This window comes from Indicator indicator, chromosome 15, assembly GCF_027791375.1.
Source record: "Indicator indicator isolate 239-I01 chromosome 15, UM_Iind_1.1, whole genome shotgun sequence".
Classification (NCBI taxonomy): Eukaryota; Metazoa; Chordata; class Aves; order Piciformes; family Indicatoridae; genus Indicator; species Indicator indicator.
In genome coordinates this window covers 20242136-20258807 of record NC_072024.1, presented here as the reverse complement: position 1 = coordinate 20258807, position 16672 = coordinate 20242136, and the positions used below count along the sequence as shown (strand labels likewise).

Sequence of the window (16672 nt, the reverse complement as noted above, 5' to 3'; positions counted from 1 at the left end):
ATTGGTTTGTTCTCACTTTCCTCCTTGCATCCTTATGCTTCTTCCGGCATTCCTGAAAATATTTAAATTTTAACACAGTTTTTTGAGAAGTTTCTAAACTCATCTGTTTATTTCAAACACATTTTTTACATGCAATGAAGTAACTGGTCCTGTACAATACATAGATTCATTAATTTACCTGCCTGGACATCACAACATGATGTTATACACAATCCCACATTACAAAATTTTAGCTCCTTGGCAATTATAAAATTTCAAGCCTTTCTAAAGGTCCTGAATTATTCTTAAATGCAAATTAAGCAAATAAGCAGCCATGTTCCCTCTTCCTGCTGAGCTTTTAGCTGCAGTCACCAAGTAACAGATGGTAAAATACTCACCTCAAGCAAAAATCTACGTCTCTCTTCCCAACCATCTCTCTCTTCGCTGAGGTCTACTGACCTACAAAATAACCTGGGGCCCTCTGCACAAAGCAAAGAACAAATTCGTGTCATTAAACACTTCCAAACATGCTGCTGTTCACAAACCTTATGAGCAACACAGCAATAAAATCAGGTCTTGTCTTCAGTATTTCACTCTTGCCCCCCAACATAACTGGCTCAAACTCAAATCTTATGCACTACAGCTTTGTGCGCTATGAAAAGTGAAAGGCAGCAGCAGTTTTCCTCAGTGTGCTGTAAAATAAACTGCAGTGAAGCAGCATCTGCTTCCTGAAAACCTCAGCACCTTTATCTCGTGTCTCACAAGAAAGTTCATGCCTGCAAAAGCTTCAGAGCTCAGTTCTACCAGGCACTGTACATCAGAAGATTTCAGTACAGTAACTCTATGAACACAGCCACCTTGACACATACATTTAAAGGTAGTTACCTAACATGTCTCACAAAGTGGCATCATTTAAGGCCATCTTGATATTTTTTTGTTTGAAACATCAAGAGCAATTGCTTTGGTGGCCTGTAGGTTGTTGGTGGTTTTGTCTGTCTGTTTAAATTTTTGATTGTTTTTGTTTGGTTGTTTTTTTTGTTTGGGGGTGTTCTTTTTTAATATTTTGTTTATTTTTTGTTGCTGGTTTTTGTGTTTATATTGAACTATGACATTTTTTATATTCACAAGAAAAAAAACCCACATTATTTAGGACCAAGAACCATGTAGGCATATGTGGCTGATAAGAATAGTCAACATTCTTAATGACACCAGAAACACAGAAAATGTAAAGATCGTATATATGTCTGAAAGGATCCAAAATGTCTAGATAACTTATCAAGTGATTTTGTTTTGTTTTTTCCTATTGGTAAACTCTAGAAGACCAGCTACATAAAAGGCAATTATCCAAAACCAGGAAAGCAAAACAGCTGTTCAGCATTTATTTTACCAGGCATTTCTCATGGGATGTGCTATCACAATTTAAACCGCAAGTAGTGATGGAAACCTGCAATTTTATTCTCTCACTATAGAACACTATTAACTAGACAGTGGATTTTTGTCATTAAATTTCAGTTTAAGTTTAAAAAATAGGAGTGACCTTTTAGTCGTTCATCGCCTTTGGAGAAGAAGAAAAATCTACTAGTGTCTGTCCGTGGTAAAGACAAAAACCTAGACAAAAGCAAAGGAATTACAGCATCATAACAGTTACTGTCAAATTCCATTTACACAAGTGAAAGCTGTAATGCTTCAGAGAAATAGGATGCATTGAAAAGCATTACTCCACAGTAACCAAACACGCACTTCTATCAATGAACCTTTCTTAGGAAAACTCCATGTGTACTTGAATTTTGGACAAACCCACTACCCACTTAAGTTCTCATGCATTGAACTAGAAATTCAGCTGTTATATTCAACTTCAGATCAAGTGGGATTTTTCATTATTACATTCTGTGCAGCAAGGAATGGTTTACTAGGAAGACTTCCATTAATTAGAGATGTGCAAACGAAGACAGTTGTTTCCCATAACCCAAGTGCTGCTGTTAATACTCTCATAGCATCAAACTACTACAACTAAGCAGACAACAAATACAAATGTAACTTGCATTTCGTTGTCATTTTCACTCTCCGATGCCTCTGGTTCATCATCACCCTCAGAACTGCTGTCGTGAAAACGTGGATCTTCTTGCCATGTGACTTTTACAGGTTTTATTGATTCAATTACATAAGGCTCTGCAATAATATTGCAATTAAAAATAATCAAATAATTCAGTTGACTCTCCTAATTGCCATTACAATTTCTACTTTGAAATTAAATACTTAAATTGGAAAAGACAGATCTAAGGACAGAAACTTTACTCTGCTCTTGTAAGACCTCATCTCAAAGACTGCATCAAGGTCACAGTGCTGTTGGAGCAAGTCCAGAAGAGGACCACAAAGATGATCTAAAGGCTGGAGCACCTCTGCTATGAGGATAGGCTGAGGGAGCTGAGGTTGTTCAGCCTAGAGTCTGGGGGACTTGATAGCTGCCTTCCAAAACCTGAAGGGATCCTACACAAAAGTTGGAGAGGGACTTTTCATAAGAGTGTCTAGCAATAGGACACGGAAGAATGGATTTAAGCTGAAGGAGAGCGGGTTTTGACTTGGATCTTAGGAAGAAGTTCTTCAGAATGAGGGTGGTGAGATTCCAGAATAGGTTGTCCACAGAGGTTGTGGATGTCTCCTTCCTGGTGGGTGTTCACAGCCAGGCTGGATAAGGCCTTGAGCAGCTGAGTCTAGTTGAGAGGCATCCCTGCCCACAGTGAGGAGGTTGAAGTAGATGATCTCTAAGGTCCCTTCCAACCTAAGTCATTCTGAGATTTTCCTCTCAGGTTTGCTATCACATTCTGGGCAGGTAAAACTTTAGTTTGCTTTCTGCAGTGTTCCAAGTCCACCCTCAAAGTTCTCAACTAGTATCATTACAGCATAACCAAAAAGTGCAGATTCTATAAATCACTCCAACCTAACAATCATTATTAAGTAGTTGTAACTGTGTCTGTGGATTGCAGAAATTGGAATAAAAGCTTTCTTGCACTCTATCTTAATTAGTTCCTTTGCAAAGAAACTCATAATGCCTCAGCTTATTCTTTCTGTATGTTTAAGCTGTGTTATTATCACATATATATTCCTGCCTATAGCACACAGGACCAGCTGCCAAAAGCCCTCTGTTTACACATGGTAACTTAAACATAAACCTGAACCCTTACTACTTCACCTTGCCAAAAGGACTGAGGTTATGAACCTAGGGTGGCCTTTTCTTCTAGTGTAGTGCACAGTACTTGTCTGGATGATCAGAATAGAGATTACTCCTATACTGCCTCCTTCTGGAAATATAAAACAGTTACCAAATCCAAGAGTAATTAGAACATAAAACAGTATTTTGTTCAAGAGATCAGAAAACTCTCCTTTGGAAAAACGTGAGCATTTGCAAGTTTAAATTGTTTCCAAACACCCATAGTTTGTGCTCAGAAAAAGAGACTAACCACACGTTCTCCCTTCACAGGTTCCACATGGCACACAGGATCTTCAGTCAGGTTAAACACAAATGACAACATAAATAATCTAAAAAAGTCACCAAAGCAACTGAGATGCATGCAATGGAGACAGACTTACACTGGTGTCAGTACAGCAGCTACCACAGTGGCCCTGTTGGCACCACATAGGATTCGCACACAACAGAAACCAATAATTACTCATAACGGTCACTGTAAGACACTGCTCCCATGGTTCTCAGTGCCAAGAACTTTGTGAACTCTGAACATCTCTGCTCAGGTATTTCCCACTTTGTTCTAGAGATCTCTTATGTATTCTGAAACCTGTATTACTGCATTCAGATGACATTGAATACTTTCTGAAGTCAGCAGAAATGTGAGGATTTGGGCTTTTTATTATTATTTTGTTTGGATGTTGTTTTTGTTTGTAGGGTTTTGGGTTTGTTTTTTTTAAACTTTTTTTTTAACTTGTATTAATTTCACTCAGTTTATTTCCTACAATACCACTTATTAAGTGCCTGGTTTCTGATTGTTTTAATTTTGATTTCATAACATTTATCTTGTTAGAACATGCCAATAGTCATGTGTCATTCAGTTTCAATTTTCTAAAGATAAAATAATAAAATGAAACATGTAATAGAATGTTCTTGGAGGTTCAGGTCAGCTCCAAGACTTGCTTTTGTGCCTTAATTAACACACTTTTTATTTAAAATCTTGTTGGCTTATATGAAAGCTGACTTGACTGGTATATCATCTTTTTCCCTAGTTATTTGAGGTATAGAGTGGGTGACAAGTTTTCCCATCACTGTTCAAAAAACAATTCAATAACAGTTCTTTCTCAAAACATCCCTTTCAAAACTCCTGGGATGCAAACATGAATTAAGTGTGATTGAACTACAAGAACCATGGCAAGTGTAAGAGATCAGAGTGATTTGCATAATTACTGACTTTTACCTCTGAAATTCCCTTGGATTCTGAATTTCTATAAATTCCACAGTGCCAGACATCACCTACTCATTAGTTACTGTACTATTATTGATGTTCTGCTATTACCTTCTTTTTTTCTCGACTCCTCCGTGTCTCCAAAGAAGGAAAACATGAAACCACTCGATTCCTGAGCTACGTTACTCCCAACATTAGGGCCCAAGTCCTCTTTGTCCCAGGGTATTTCTTCGTTTTTTGTTGATTGGCTCTTTGAAGATCCCAACAACTCTTTTAAATCCACAGCAATATCATAATATGTTTCTTTAGACACTTCAGGCCGTTTCTCACTCTCTTCCCTTTTCTTCTTCCTTTTTGCTTTACTGAAACAAGATTGTTAAAGGATAGTAACACAGCACATATATACTTTTAACAGAAAGGTTCCCTAAGAGTCAACCTTGCTATTAATGTCTTCCTAAGCTCATCTAAGCACACTAATAAGTGGTTCAGTTTTAAGGTTTGGGTGAGGGTTTTTTTTCTCCTTTTGTTCCAGGTTCCATCAATAGGATATTGCCTACTGCCAGAAATACTGTTTTAGTGCAGCATGACTGTCATTTTGGTTTAGACTTGTGACCAATTTCTTTTCACCTCCTGTCATCTACTCACTGTTTGAGGGTAGGCAGTGAGGAAACATCTGAGGTTTGACTCCAAAGGCAGCAACAAGTCTACTTCATAATTGACCACATCCTGACTTCTCACTTAATATGTGATAGCATATAGATTAAGATTTTTAGGAGAGTGTCTGGCAGAAGAAATGTTAAAAGCCAGTATTTTTTTTTCTCACAGATTTGTAAATATTAAAAGATCATAACCTGAAGCAAAGGGATAGCTGGAAGCTGAGACAGGAAGGCAGAAAATGACATGCAGAAAGTAGGTGAAGTAGAAAGGAAAGATGATGTTAAATGTTTTTAAGTGGTCACAGTTCTTACTGTATCTTGGTTTTAGCAGTAACAGAGAGAACAAAAGAAAAACAGAGCTATCTGCATAGTTTCAAACTCCATCTTCTGCTCTTGTCATCCTTCCACAGGAAGAAACATCACAGATATAGTTACCAAGTTGTAAAATTACCTCTCTTTTTCTTTAACAATTGGTTTCCTTTCAAAAACTGCATGGTCCTCTCTTGTTGGATCATAGCGGAGAGCATTCATATCTCTGTAAAAAAAGAAAGAAAAACCATGAGACAGTCTAAAAACTACCCCAAAGCTTTAGTCAGATTCAAAGTTGCATTGACTTCTTCACCAAGTAAGGTTTCAAATCAATCCTAAACCTAACTGGCACTTCTAAAGTACTAGTCTGGGTCCAGAAAATATAATAGAAGAGGCTTTAATCAAATCGTAGTATTTCATATAAAACATACACCTCAGGTTGTGTGTTGTGCAGTAGGAGCATATTTATACTTGCACCTGCTTATCTTTTGGGGAAGTGTATCAATATTGCTATCCATATCAATACATCTATCTATATCTATTTCTTCTGGTACCAAACATTGCATAAATTCAAAGTTCAACCATAAATTCAAACTATAACCAAAACCCAAGAAAAACTAAACCAAACCACATTAATGCCCAGTTTTCAAAATGCAAGCATTTCAGGGACTTTCAGATAAAGCAGGCCCCAATGTTAGTGTAGCAAAAGCCCACACTGCCTGATGGCAATGCAAGAAGGTAATCTCTTTATTTCCCCTCCTCTCCCTAAATTAATGCTTATGGCATGAACTAACTGCTTTGACATGGTTACATGCTATATATCATTAACCTCCCTAAGACAACCTCTGGGGCTGTACAGATTATTCTCCCTCTGCTTAGTCTTTAGAAAATACATTAAAAATTGTACAGAAATCATGGAATTAAATAAGATTGTGCAGGGGTCACAAAGCTGCTTAGCAACCAGCAGTTAATTGATGCAACTCCAATAGGGACTGTAAGCAAAAAAATCTACTAATTGCACACTACTGCATTACACTTAACACTCCTGACTTTTGGCAATTCACAGAATCACAGAATCAATAAGGTTGGAAAAGACCTCAAGGATCATCAAGTCCAACCTGTCACCCAAGACCTCATGACTACAATCCACAGGCCAGCTTCTGTTAAAGTGCATAGTTAAATCAGATTCTTAGAATGGTTTAGGTTGAAAAGGACCTTAAAGGTCATCTAGTTCCAACCCTCCACTAGACCAAGTTACTCAAGGCTTCGTCCAACTTGGTCTTGAACACCTCCAGGGAGGGGGCATACATGACCTTCCTGGGCAACCCATTCCAGTCTCACCATCCTCATTGTAAAGAATTTTTTCCTAATAGCCATTATAAATCTGCCCTCCTCAAACTTCAATTCATTCCCTCTTGTGCTATCACTACGAGTCCTTGTAAAAGGTCCCTTTCCTGACTTTCTTAAAGGCCCCCTTCAGGTACTGAACACCACTGTAATGTCTTCCTGGAGCCTTCTTTTCTCCAAGCTGAACAGCCCCAATTCTTATTATACTTCCAGAAGTACATTTCCAAACCTATCCCACCATCTAATGATGCCTAGGACATGCCCAACAGCAAATGTAACAAATTCCTCATTGCCTGTAGGTGAGAGAAAACACAAACCTTTATTAACTGCTATGGAAGTTAGAATCTAATTTCCTGACCCACTGCCCAACTCACATGTTCTTTGTTTAAGCCACCTTAAGTTTGCCTCCACAAAGAACAGAAATACATCTTACATCAACAAGAACTTAGTAAAACATTAATTTTCATACCCAACCATCTGATCATTCAAAATCTACCAGAAGAAACTCAAGCAGGCATCTAATGGTCCTTTCCCTAAAATAATGATAATTACTAGTTGTATGATCTACTGGGACGCTACGCTAAACTAACTTCAAACACACACAATGGAGAAGAAAATACTTTTCTCAGTCAGCTAGGCAAAAATTTTAGTTGTGAAACTTTGGCCAAAATGATTTTCTAAAATTCCTCTGCTCTGCTAGTGGATGATTCATACCTGAACTTCTTAACGCTTGTGGCTTTTTTATTTGGCTTGGAGCGTTCCAGGTCAATATTCAAGAGGCTTCCCAGTATTTGCAGATTTTTCTTTTTCTCTGCAGCAAGGTCTTCTTCCTCATCTGCCTTCGAGATGTTTGTCTCTTTTAAGAGGAAAATCAATACATTGTTTTCCCCTGCTCTGATGTAAGCCAGTAACATTCAATATATAACATTACTACAGTACTAGAAGAGCTCACACAGATCAACATGTCACTTCCTTTATTTTCAAGCCACTTAAGAGGCTTTTTCCCTTGCATTGCAGCAAATGTTTTATTAGAAATATCATGGGCATCTGTTTCATGTGAAAATCAGATCAGTTATTTAACCTGTTTCCTGCTTGTACCACGTAACAGTGCAACTGCTCTGCCACTGACAGATGCTGTGCGGAAGAACACGTTAAAGCAACTAAGGGGGTAGCAGAACTAGGCAAAAAATGAGGTTTCTGAATCAAATTGTGAATCTTGAAAACTAGGCTAACAATTTCAGTTTTGATAGGTGGAAAAAAAAAAAAGAAGCAATTTTTTTTGCCATTTCAGCTTTTCTGCCTTCGTCTGTTTAAAACAGAAGGAAAAGAAAAACTCTTTCTTTCTGAGATTGCCAAATCACCTGTGGACTGCATGATGACAACACAGCTGAAATGAACATAATAGTAAAAAAGTTTATTTTAATAAATCACCACTTATGCTATGAAAAACATGGAGAAGCACATTCAGGTATCACCCTGTATTACAAAAATTTGTTCAAATGTGGATTTATCAGTCAAGTAGGTCTAATTCCACTATTACCAATACTCTTGCAACATAAAGGTTTAAGAAAACACAGCTACCTACATATATACACACACACTATGTACAGCCAGAACAGAGCTGGGTTCTTTTCTTTAAGAAATCAAAGAAATAGTCCATGAGCTGTTTCAAGCATCCAAAATGAAGGCTCCATGATACAGCCTACTGTTATCATTAACTAGAAACCTGAGCAGGTTTACCTTCCTCTTCACTGTCACTTTCAAGGAATCGAGCATCCATGCGAAACCTTTTGTCTGTGCCAAATCGAGACTGCAACTGCAAGAGCTAAAAACGTGAAATAGATTCTGTTAAGCACTGGAAAGGAAAGTCATCAGCATTCAATAATTATGACAACATTCTAATAAACTTTAGATCTTGATGGCTTTTCCAAAGATTTCTTTGCATTCTAGTATGGTAACATCAGAAAAACTCCTCCCACTCCACAAGACACTTCCAGGGCTACTGTTTCCTCTACTTGAGATAATTCTATTGCAAGCCTGTCAAAATCATACTCAGCAAGGATGCAAACCTACATGTTCTGTTGGTTCTGGCTTTAAGGGAGAGTTAGAAAACTAAATTACAGTAAAGGGTTCACTCACTTTTTCACCAGCTTTGCCTTCAAAATGAGGCTTAATTTTGAATCTCTCATCATCTGTATCCTCTTCTTCATCCTCACTGCTTTCAAACAGTTTGCATGAAGTTTTCGGAGCAGATTCCTTTAGTAAAACAAAAAGAAAAATACAGAAAAGTAGTTGGAGAAAATAGCTCAGTTTCTTCACGTGCTTTCCAGTTTACCTGAGAAAGTGTATTTCTAGAAGAACCAGATAGATTGTTGATCTGTGTGCTTCAAAATTTATATTGTATGTCATAAAACAATTGTTCAATTCTGGTTTAGATTTATGACTATTGCATTTTAGCACAGGCACAGTATCTATGTAAAGCGTTAACTCATGTTTTACAATATGAGAGCGCTACGTATAAACATGCAGCTTTCAGATTATGTCAAGGAAAATCAACTTTAAAATACCAATGTCTAATTATGACTTTCTTGAACATAGTTTATGTCAGCAGATAAATATCACTGATCACAGAAGGTAAGCAGTCCATGGCTTCCATAACAAATTTCCATAGACCTAGAGGTTCTTTTAAAGAAATAATACACGGCATGGATTCTAAATACAGGGCAAGAGATATGTATACAAAAAAAGAGTGATAAATGTGAAGAAAAGTGAGAATAGAAGGTTTTTTATTAAGTAGTGAGAATTGTCCTAATCTTACTATGTTTATGAGGAAAAAAAACACAACAAAATCAAACTCAACAGTTTAAAGCCTTAGCAGAGGTGTGATTAAAAAAAATATGATGATACAAGTATTTCTATTCCAGCAAAAATTTGGTGTATGGTGGTAAAATCCTGAGCAGTCTGCTAAACAAGGTCTTGGGTAAGGTGTGAAGAGAAATTCCCACACAAATTCTTTGTACCACTAACACCACTTCAAAAACAAGATCACAGAATAACAGAATGTATCTGCTTGGAAGAGACCTCAAAGGTCACCCAGTCCAACCCTCAACCCCAGCACTGAAGGGTCAGCACTAAACCATGTCCTTAAGTGCCAGGTCCACACGCTGCTGGAACACCCCCAGGGATGGTGACTCCACCACCGTCCTGGGCAGACCATTCCAATGTTTGAGAACCCTTTCTGTGAATAATTATTTTCCAGTATCTGGTCTAAATCTCCCCCGGCACAGCTAGGAACCATTTCCTCTGGTCCTGTCACTTGTCATCATGGAGAAGATACCGCATCACTTTAAAAAAAGGCACCACATTAACACAAATTCTTGGTACCCAATGTTGGGAAGAGCAGAGCTCTTCTATAGTACTCAAGTCAAATCTCCTTCCCTTCCTTTGACTAAAAGCAGTGGAATTTCCCAAGTAAAGCGGTGTGAGGCCTATAAACTTCAGCATTCCTTTTCTTTTAATCAAGGTTGGAATATCTTTTATACGAATCTCTTCACAAATTATCCAAGCTCTCCAGCTTTATCAGATGCATGGTTAAGTTATTTGAAACCTGTTCCTGTTAGCATAACCCAAGAATCATGCACATTAACTCAAGCCCTTTTCCCTTTTTTTTTTTTTTTTTGGTCAGTTTGTCTTCAGAATAAAAGCCACAGTCATACTGATATGGAATTACCTTTCAGAATACTGGATTTTTTCCTAATAACACTTACATCTCCACGCCTTTTTCCCAAATTTGCATCCACCTTCGCCATCTCATCTACTTCAGCTTCACTCTCCCCATCTGAATTGAATACGATGTGTTTGTGCTTGCCTGCTGGCTGTCTGTCCTAGTAAGAGTAAAACTGTCAGGTCAAACATATCAAATACTTGCTACAGTCATATGTAAGCATCTAAAAGACATTTCCATTATATGAAAAGAAGAATTTATTATTCCTCTTCTAACTCTAGAGACATTCCACGAATTAGGCAGGCATCATTTTGCATAGACTAAGAAGAACACTGGTAAAGTAATCAGAAATTCCAGAATATGATTCTTAAATATCGAATTCCCCATCTATTAATTTCCCCTTTTCAGTGCATACTATTCAGACACAAGTTGATTGCAATTACCAGATTTGAAAGAGCTCCTTGAATGAGTTTCTTCTGTAATTCTCTCTCTTTCCGCCTCTCTTCTAGAGCTGCCAGCCTCCTCAGGTTGTCCTGCAACTGTCTATTTTGTGTACTAGGTTCCTTTGAAGCTTTAGCATGAAGACAAAGCTCCTTACTTTGCAGAAGGCTTTTCTTCTCATCCTCACATTTAGTAGTATTACATTCTTGATTTTTGTTGCTTACATCCTGCTTCAGTTTTGTTGAGAGCAGTTTTGGGCTTTCCAGTTGTTGTTTAAGGTGTTTCTGTGACAATGCAGCATCACTGTCTGTGTCACTGCTCTCATCTTCACTCTGATCAGTATTAGAAGCAGGATCTCCAGGCTCTGAACTTTGGCAGCCTTGTGAAGAACTCACATCTTTGTTCTTTCCTTGTAAATGTAGCCTGAAAGCAGGTTCATCTCTCTTCTCTGCTAAGGAGGCAGCATCAGGAGATGCCTTGTGCTGTTCACAATGCAGATTTTGTCTCTTTTTACTGCTGATTTCAAGTGAATTCAATGGGTGGTTCTCAGCCTGTTTTTTGGATGACTCCTCCCCACCATAAGAAATGGAAGTGTCAATACCTAAACTATCTACAGACCTCTTCTTCACACCAGTGCTGCCCTGACTGAACTCTTTCTCACAAAGGGACGCCATTCCCCTGAAGGGCTGGTATTTCAAACCTGAATTTTCTTGTCCCTTGGAGCTTTCTTCACCAACGTTCTCCTCCCCTGCTAATATCTCAGCAACTACATCTTCAGGACAGATACTTTTTTTTTTAACTGCAGGGCAAGCTTTAGAGACGTTTGGGTTATTTACAACATTACTCGTAGAATTTTCATCAACACTGTGCTGACTATGACTCTCTGCACTATCTGATTCTTCTGCTGCTGTCCCTGAGTTTTCAGTAGCTAATGCTTTTAAGTCATCTAACGTAAGGTCTAAGTGGTAACAGTTTTGCATTATGGATTCATAACTGGAGCTGATGTCAGACTCCCCAGTCTCAGGGGAGTCTTCAGGCTCTGAAGAGGAGCTTTCACTACTACTTGCCTTTGTTGTGCTCTTAACTGCTGTACTGTGCAAGGCACCAGTTTTGGACTTTTTCATTTTCCCATTTCTTTCAAAGTATTCTTTTAAACGGCAGGTTTTCAGTGAGGAGTCATTTGGTGAATCACATTTTTTGTTAGTTAACATTTCTTTATTTTCCACTGTCACCTGCTTAGAATCTTCTAAAATTGCAGTTTTCTTGCTACTTTGAGCTGAAATTTTAATTTCAGCAATAATTTCATCTGTATCTGCTGAATCATAACCATTATCACATTCCACAGTCTCTTTAGAACCTCCTTTGATAGCTTTCTTCATGGCATCTGAATTACTTAAGGACCAGTGACTATTGTATTTTAATTCAAAATTATCCCCAACAATTTCTAAGTGATCACTTTCAGTCTCAACATCTTCAGCCCCAACATTTTCACCTTTCTGCATTTCTTTCTCTTTTTTTACCATTGCTCTGATCTCTTCTTCAGAATCAACGTCACTATCAGAAACACCTGTATCATTTTGAGCTGCAACTCCAGAAATACTGCTTTTACCTGATAATAAACCTCTTCCTGATATTTTTCTATTAGGACTACTTGAGAGAGGCAATTTAGATTTCTCACTGGGTTTGGATCTTTGATCTAGATGTGGTGAAGTTGTGCTTTTTGAATGTGACTGGCAACCAGAAGAGAGAACCCCTGCTCCATTCACAGCCTCACTGCCCAGCTGCTTCATTTTTTTAAGTGGCTTCTTAGTCAGAGGGAACTCTCCTCGCCTCTTCTTGCTTATGCTGTCATCTCCCCCTTCCAAGTGCCAAGTAAGCTGAGATACAGGAACTAAATGTGTCAAGTCTGGATCCAGCTTTCTCAGGTTATGACAGTATTTTGATGGGTCATATTTCACAATGTTAGTTTAAGTTAAGGGAATTAAACAAACATGATTCTTGCAGCAAGCAAACTGCAGTCTTTATGAACAGGCCAAATTCTATGTGAAAGGACAACAAAGAGCCAGAGCCCTTTTTAATATTATGACCATAAGCCTTTAGGCAATCGAGTTGCAGTCTAAAAAAATTACTGAAATCACACAAACTTACTGCAAGATTTACTTAGGGGATTCAGTAAATCAAGTATGACATAGTCATCAATATTAAGACCATTACACAAATGTCACCCCACATGACAAAAGAAAGAAAGGAATTGTGCCTATGCCCAACCAACTGGAAAAGGATATTTTATTTTTCTGTTGACTCCTCAAGTGAAGGATAGGCAAGACTCTGCCAAATTTGCCAACAACCCATTTCTAAAAGAAAAGAAAAACAAGCAGTGTTAAACCAACAACAACAAAAAGGAAGTAACCCTGAAAGAAAACACAACATATATTGTTCAATAACAGAAACACTAATAAAGAGCTCTTTGTGACTAATTTGGTTTTGTTCATTCTCTTATGTGAGATATATTGGTACTGTGCAACTTAGTCAGTCTCTTTCTCAACAAACCCAACCAACCAAAAAACCCCAAAATTTCTACAACTGGCAAATAAAGAGCGACAATGAAGAATCAAATTTCTTTCCTTTCAATTACTATTTTAATATAAGGCTGTGGTTTACAAATTAAGAGTGGTAAATATGCAGACAAGATTGCTCCTATTTTGCCTTTTCCCCTTTGTCAGTAAAAAAATTGAAAATCCTCCTCAATACCCTCCAAAAACATTCTGTGCTTAGCAAGTAATTTTGAAAACTCTGCAGTAAGTATAATTTTTGTTGCCTACATTTGCACGTTGAATGATTTCACTATAAATCTTACTTTTGTAAGCATGTGTGGACCCTGATCCTGAGTGTGCTGAAGCACAGAGATGAGCTCCTGACAACCTAGCTGTTAAAAATGAACATGCTGTATAAAAATTAGACACATTCTCTTTACATGCTTTTAAGGGTAGCACAAAGATATTCCTAATGTGAGTAATAAAGCATTTACTCATTTAACATGAAAAAGACGACAGTACAAAGAACAACAAAAGCATTCTACATCTAAGGTATTTCTGCAGACTACTTTTCCTAAGTTGGACTGACGCATTAATAAAAGCCTATTTACATAAAGGTGTAACAAGCTTGTGCCCAGTTCTGGGTTTGTCATTTTGTTTTATTTTGTTTTAATCCTCCATATATCTGCCCCACCATACCTTATGGTCTGGCACCTCTGTACCTGGTACTGCTTTCATGTGAAAATCTGCAACTCCAGCCTTTTTCATTGATTCTAGCAGACACATTTTGTCATTTCTCTGTGGCTTTTCCTTCTGCAGCTTTGCTTCTTCCCTCTCCACAGCAAGCCTGTAACAAAAAGTGTATCTTATATGAAAAAACATCATGTTTTTTCATGCCTGTGTGCTGAATTATAGCTGGCAATGGCTCTCTCCCAAGGAACAGTAACCATTTGCTGCTTAAGGAATTAAAATATCTGCCACCTTTAGGGGAGAACGATGCAAAACATGTTGCAGTGTCTAACATGCATCAAAATCCACTGATGTCAGTGAACAGTAGAAAGAGTAAGAGTGTGGCAGATGAAAGCACAGCCATAACATCCTCAGATAAACAGAAAAAGTGTCTTTAACAACACATACAATATTTTCAAAACTGATTTGTACCTGTGCAAAAAGCTTTCTTTGGCCAGCTCAATTTGCAGTGTCCCCCCCTTCCATTTAGTTTTATTTAAAACTGACATGCCTGTAAAACAAAGAGATGGAAAACTTTCTGTATTACAAAAACCCACATGTTAGACTTCACTATACCTCTCTCTACAACAATTTCAAGTTTCTGTAACATTATCTCATACCTCATTACTCACCTGATTTTAGTTTGAATATGAAAGGTCTAATACCCAAATCTTGAAAAAAGAAGGTCTACATCCAGAATTCGAGTTCTAACATCAAAAGTTATTCAGGTCTGTATGGTTCAGTTCAAACACAAAACTGAAAGTTCAGATAACATACTCTGAAGTTTCTACCCTAGTGTCATAGGTTCTTCTCTATTTCACTTCTGTACTTCAGCTTTCTCATTCTTAATTACATCATTCCCTATATAAAAGGGCACATCATCAATCCCTCTCTTCAGGTAGAGGTATCTTCACCTGTTTGCTGCTACATGTTACAGAGATGGTTTTATAAACCTACCAGTAGTTTAGTAATCCAACTATTTGAAGCATACTTTCTATATATTTTCATTAAAAAGTTCAACTCATAAATCATTTATTTCAGTCACAAGGAATCTTTTCAATCTGCTTACATCTACTTACTGAAAACTCCAGTAAAGCAACTTCCATAGAACTGCAGCTTAAACAACACAAAATGCTCACGACAACAGAACAAAACAGGCTCTACTTTCATGTCCTGACTTGACATTAAATTCATTATCAGTGATGCAACTTGAATGAAAAATAATAAATTACTAAAATCGGTGTACTTACATCTTCTAAGATCTGCATCAGAAATGTTGACACTGATGTAGGCAAAAGTTTTCATAGGGTTCCCTGATCAACGATAAACATTTTGTTAATTTCTATGCAATTTCAGCATTACCTTTAAAACTGAAAATTAAGCTATTTCCTTCAAACAACATGTCTCTGAAACAAACACTTCCTTTCACTTCACATTGCAAACTGAAAAACAGTTCACTTTTAGAGAATGATACAAAACTGTTACCCTGATCATCTTTTCTGGTAATGATCTCTGCATCCAAAACATGCCCAAACTTCCCAAATCTTTCTTGCAGTTCAGCCTTAGAGACCGTATGGCCAAGCCCTCCAACATATAAACGTTTTGAAAGTTGTTCCGTCTCCATGTTGAAACGTCAAGCTGTCACACCTATAAGGCACGCCCTGCTTTTCTGCAAGAAGACAGTAACAGTTCACTAACACGTAGGCTTGTAGGGACCAACACAATCCTATACCAGATTACGAACAAACTGTTCCAACAGAAGTCCTCCATAAAGAGCCTTCAGAGAAGAGCGTGCCTCGGTTTTGCAGCGGGTAAGGCACTGTGCTCCAGTCCTGTGCCAGGACTGCTATAAGCAGTCACTGCACTGCACTGCTATAAGCAAACAGAGTTTAGGTGTTGGGGTCTTTTTAAAGCTTTGAACCGTATGACTGAGTACATGACAGTAAGGGTAAGCGGCCCTTGGCAATATCGCCTCTGTAAGAACTTCCTAAGCGAGTGAGGGGTGCCCTCAACCCAGCCGCAACCTCAACCCAACCCCCAGAAGAAGTCGAGGTGCCCGCAGAAGACCCGAGAACCGCCGCCCCTGAACCACAAAATAGTTTGGTTAAAGAGAGCTTTAAACCTCATTCAGTCTAAATTCTCTGCATTCAGAAGGGGCATCTTTAACTACAGCAGGTTGCTCAGAGCACCACACAGCCAGACCTGGAACAGTTCCGGGGATGGGACGCTGCAACTCTCCCTCATCTCCGCCATGTGCGCGTCTTGTGGCGCAACATCATTAACCTTCCGCCTCGCATTCCTTCCCAGCCCTTAGTCGGAAAAAAAGTTCCTCCGGCTGGCGCCGTTGGGAGCCGACAGCTCTGTCAATTTCATGTTCCTGTTTCCAATCGGACAAATATGATGAAAACACAATGGCTGCGTCTTGTGACCGTTGCCGGCTTGGGTGTAACTAACCAGGGAGGAAAGTAAGGGGATGTTCTGCAAGGTATAGGCAAAAAACAAACAAACAAACAAAAAAAAGAAGCTAGCCAGCAAAATAGCACT

At 38.3% G+C, this 16672-nt stretch overlaps 1 protein-coding gene across 1 annotated transcript; it reads right to left on the bottom strand.

Moving 5' to 3' along the window:
* Positions 1-347: 347 nt before the first annotated feature.
* Positions 348-15752, bottom strand: NOL8 (nucleolar protein 8). The gene is made up of 15 exons (XM_054387392.1): positions 15614-15752; positions 15379-15441; positions 14561-14639; positions 14099-14246; positions 13151-13219; positions 10868-12826; positions 10468-10584; positions 8840-8956; positions 8441-8525; positions 7415-7556; positions 5496-5579; positions 4500-4750; positions 2022-2148; positions 1517-1587; positions 348-460 (listed from the first exon to the last, which is right to left on the bottom strand). The coding sequence occupies exons 1-15, from the start codon at positions 15750-15752 to the stop codon at positions 348-350; spliced, it is 3564 nt and encodes a 1187-aa protein (XP_054243367.1).
* Positions 15753-16672: the final 920 nt, after the last annotated feature.

Excerpts from the sequence above, each read along its gene's own strand:
- NOL8 (XM_054387392.1), bottom strand. The coding sequence starts at position 15,752 with ATGGAGACGGAACAACTTTCAAAACGTTTATATGTTGGAGGGCTTGGC. Across the intron at positions 14,247-14,560 it reads AAAGAAAGCTTTTTGCACAG|GCTTGCTGTGGAGAGGGAAG; the intron begins GTACAAATCAGT and ends TTTTTGTTACAG. Across the intron at positions 8,526-8,839 it reads AAGGCAAAGCTGGTGAAAAA|CTCTTGCAGTTGCAGTCTCG; the intron begins GTGAGTGAACCC and ends TCACGTTTTTAG.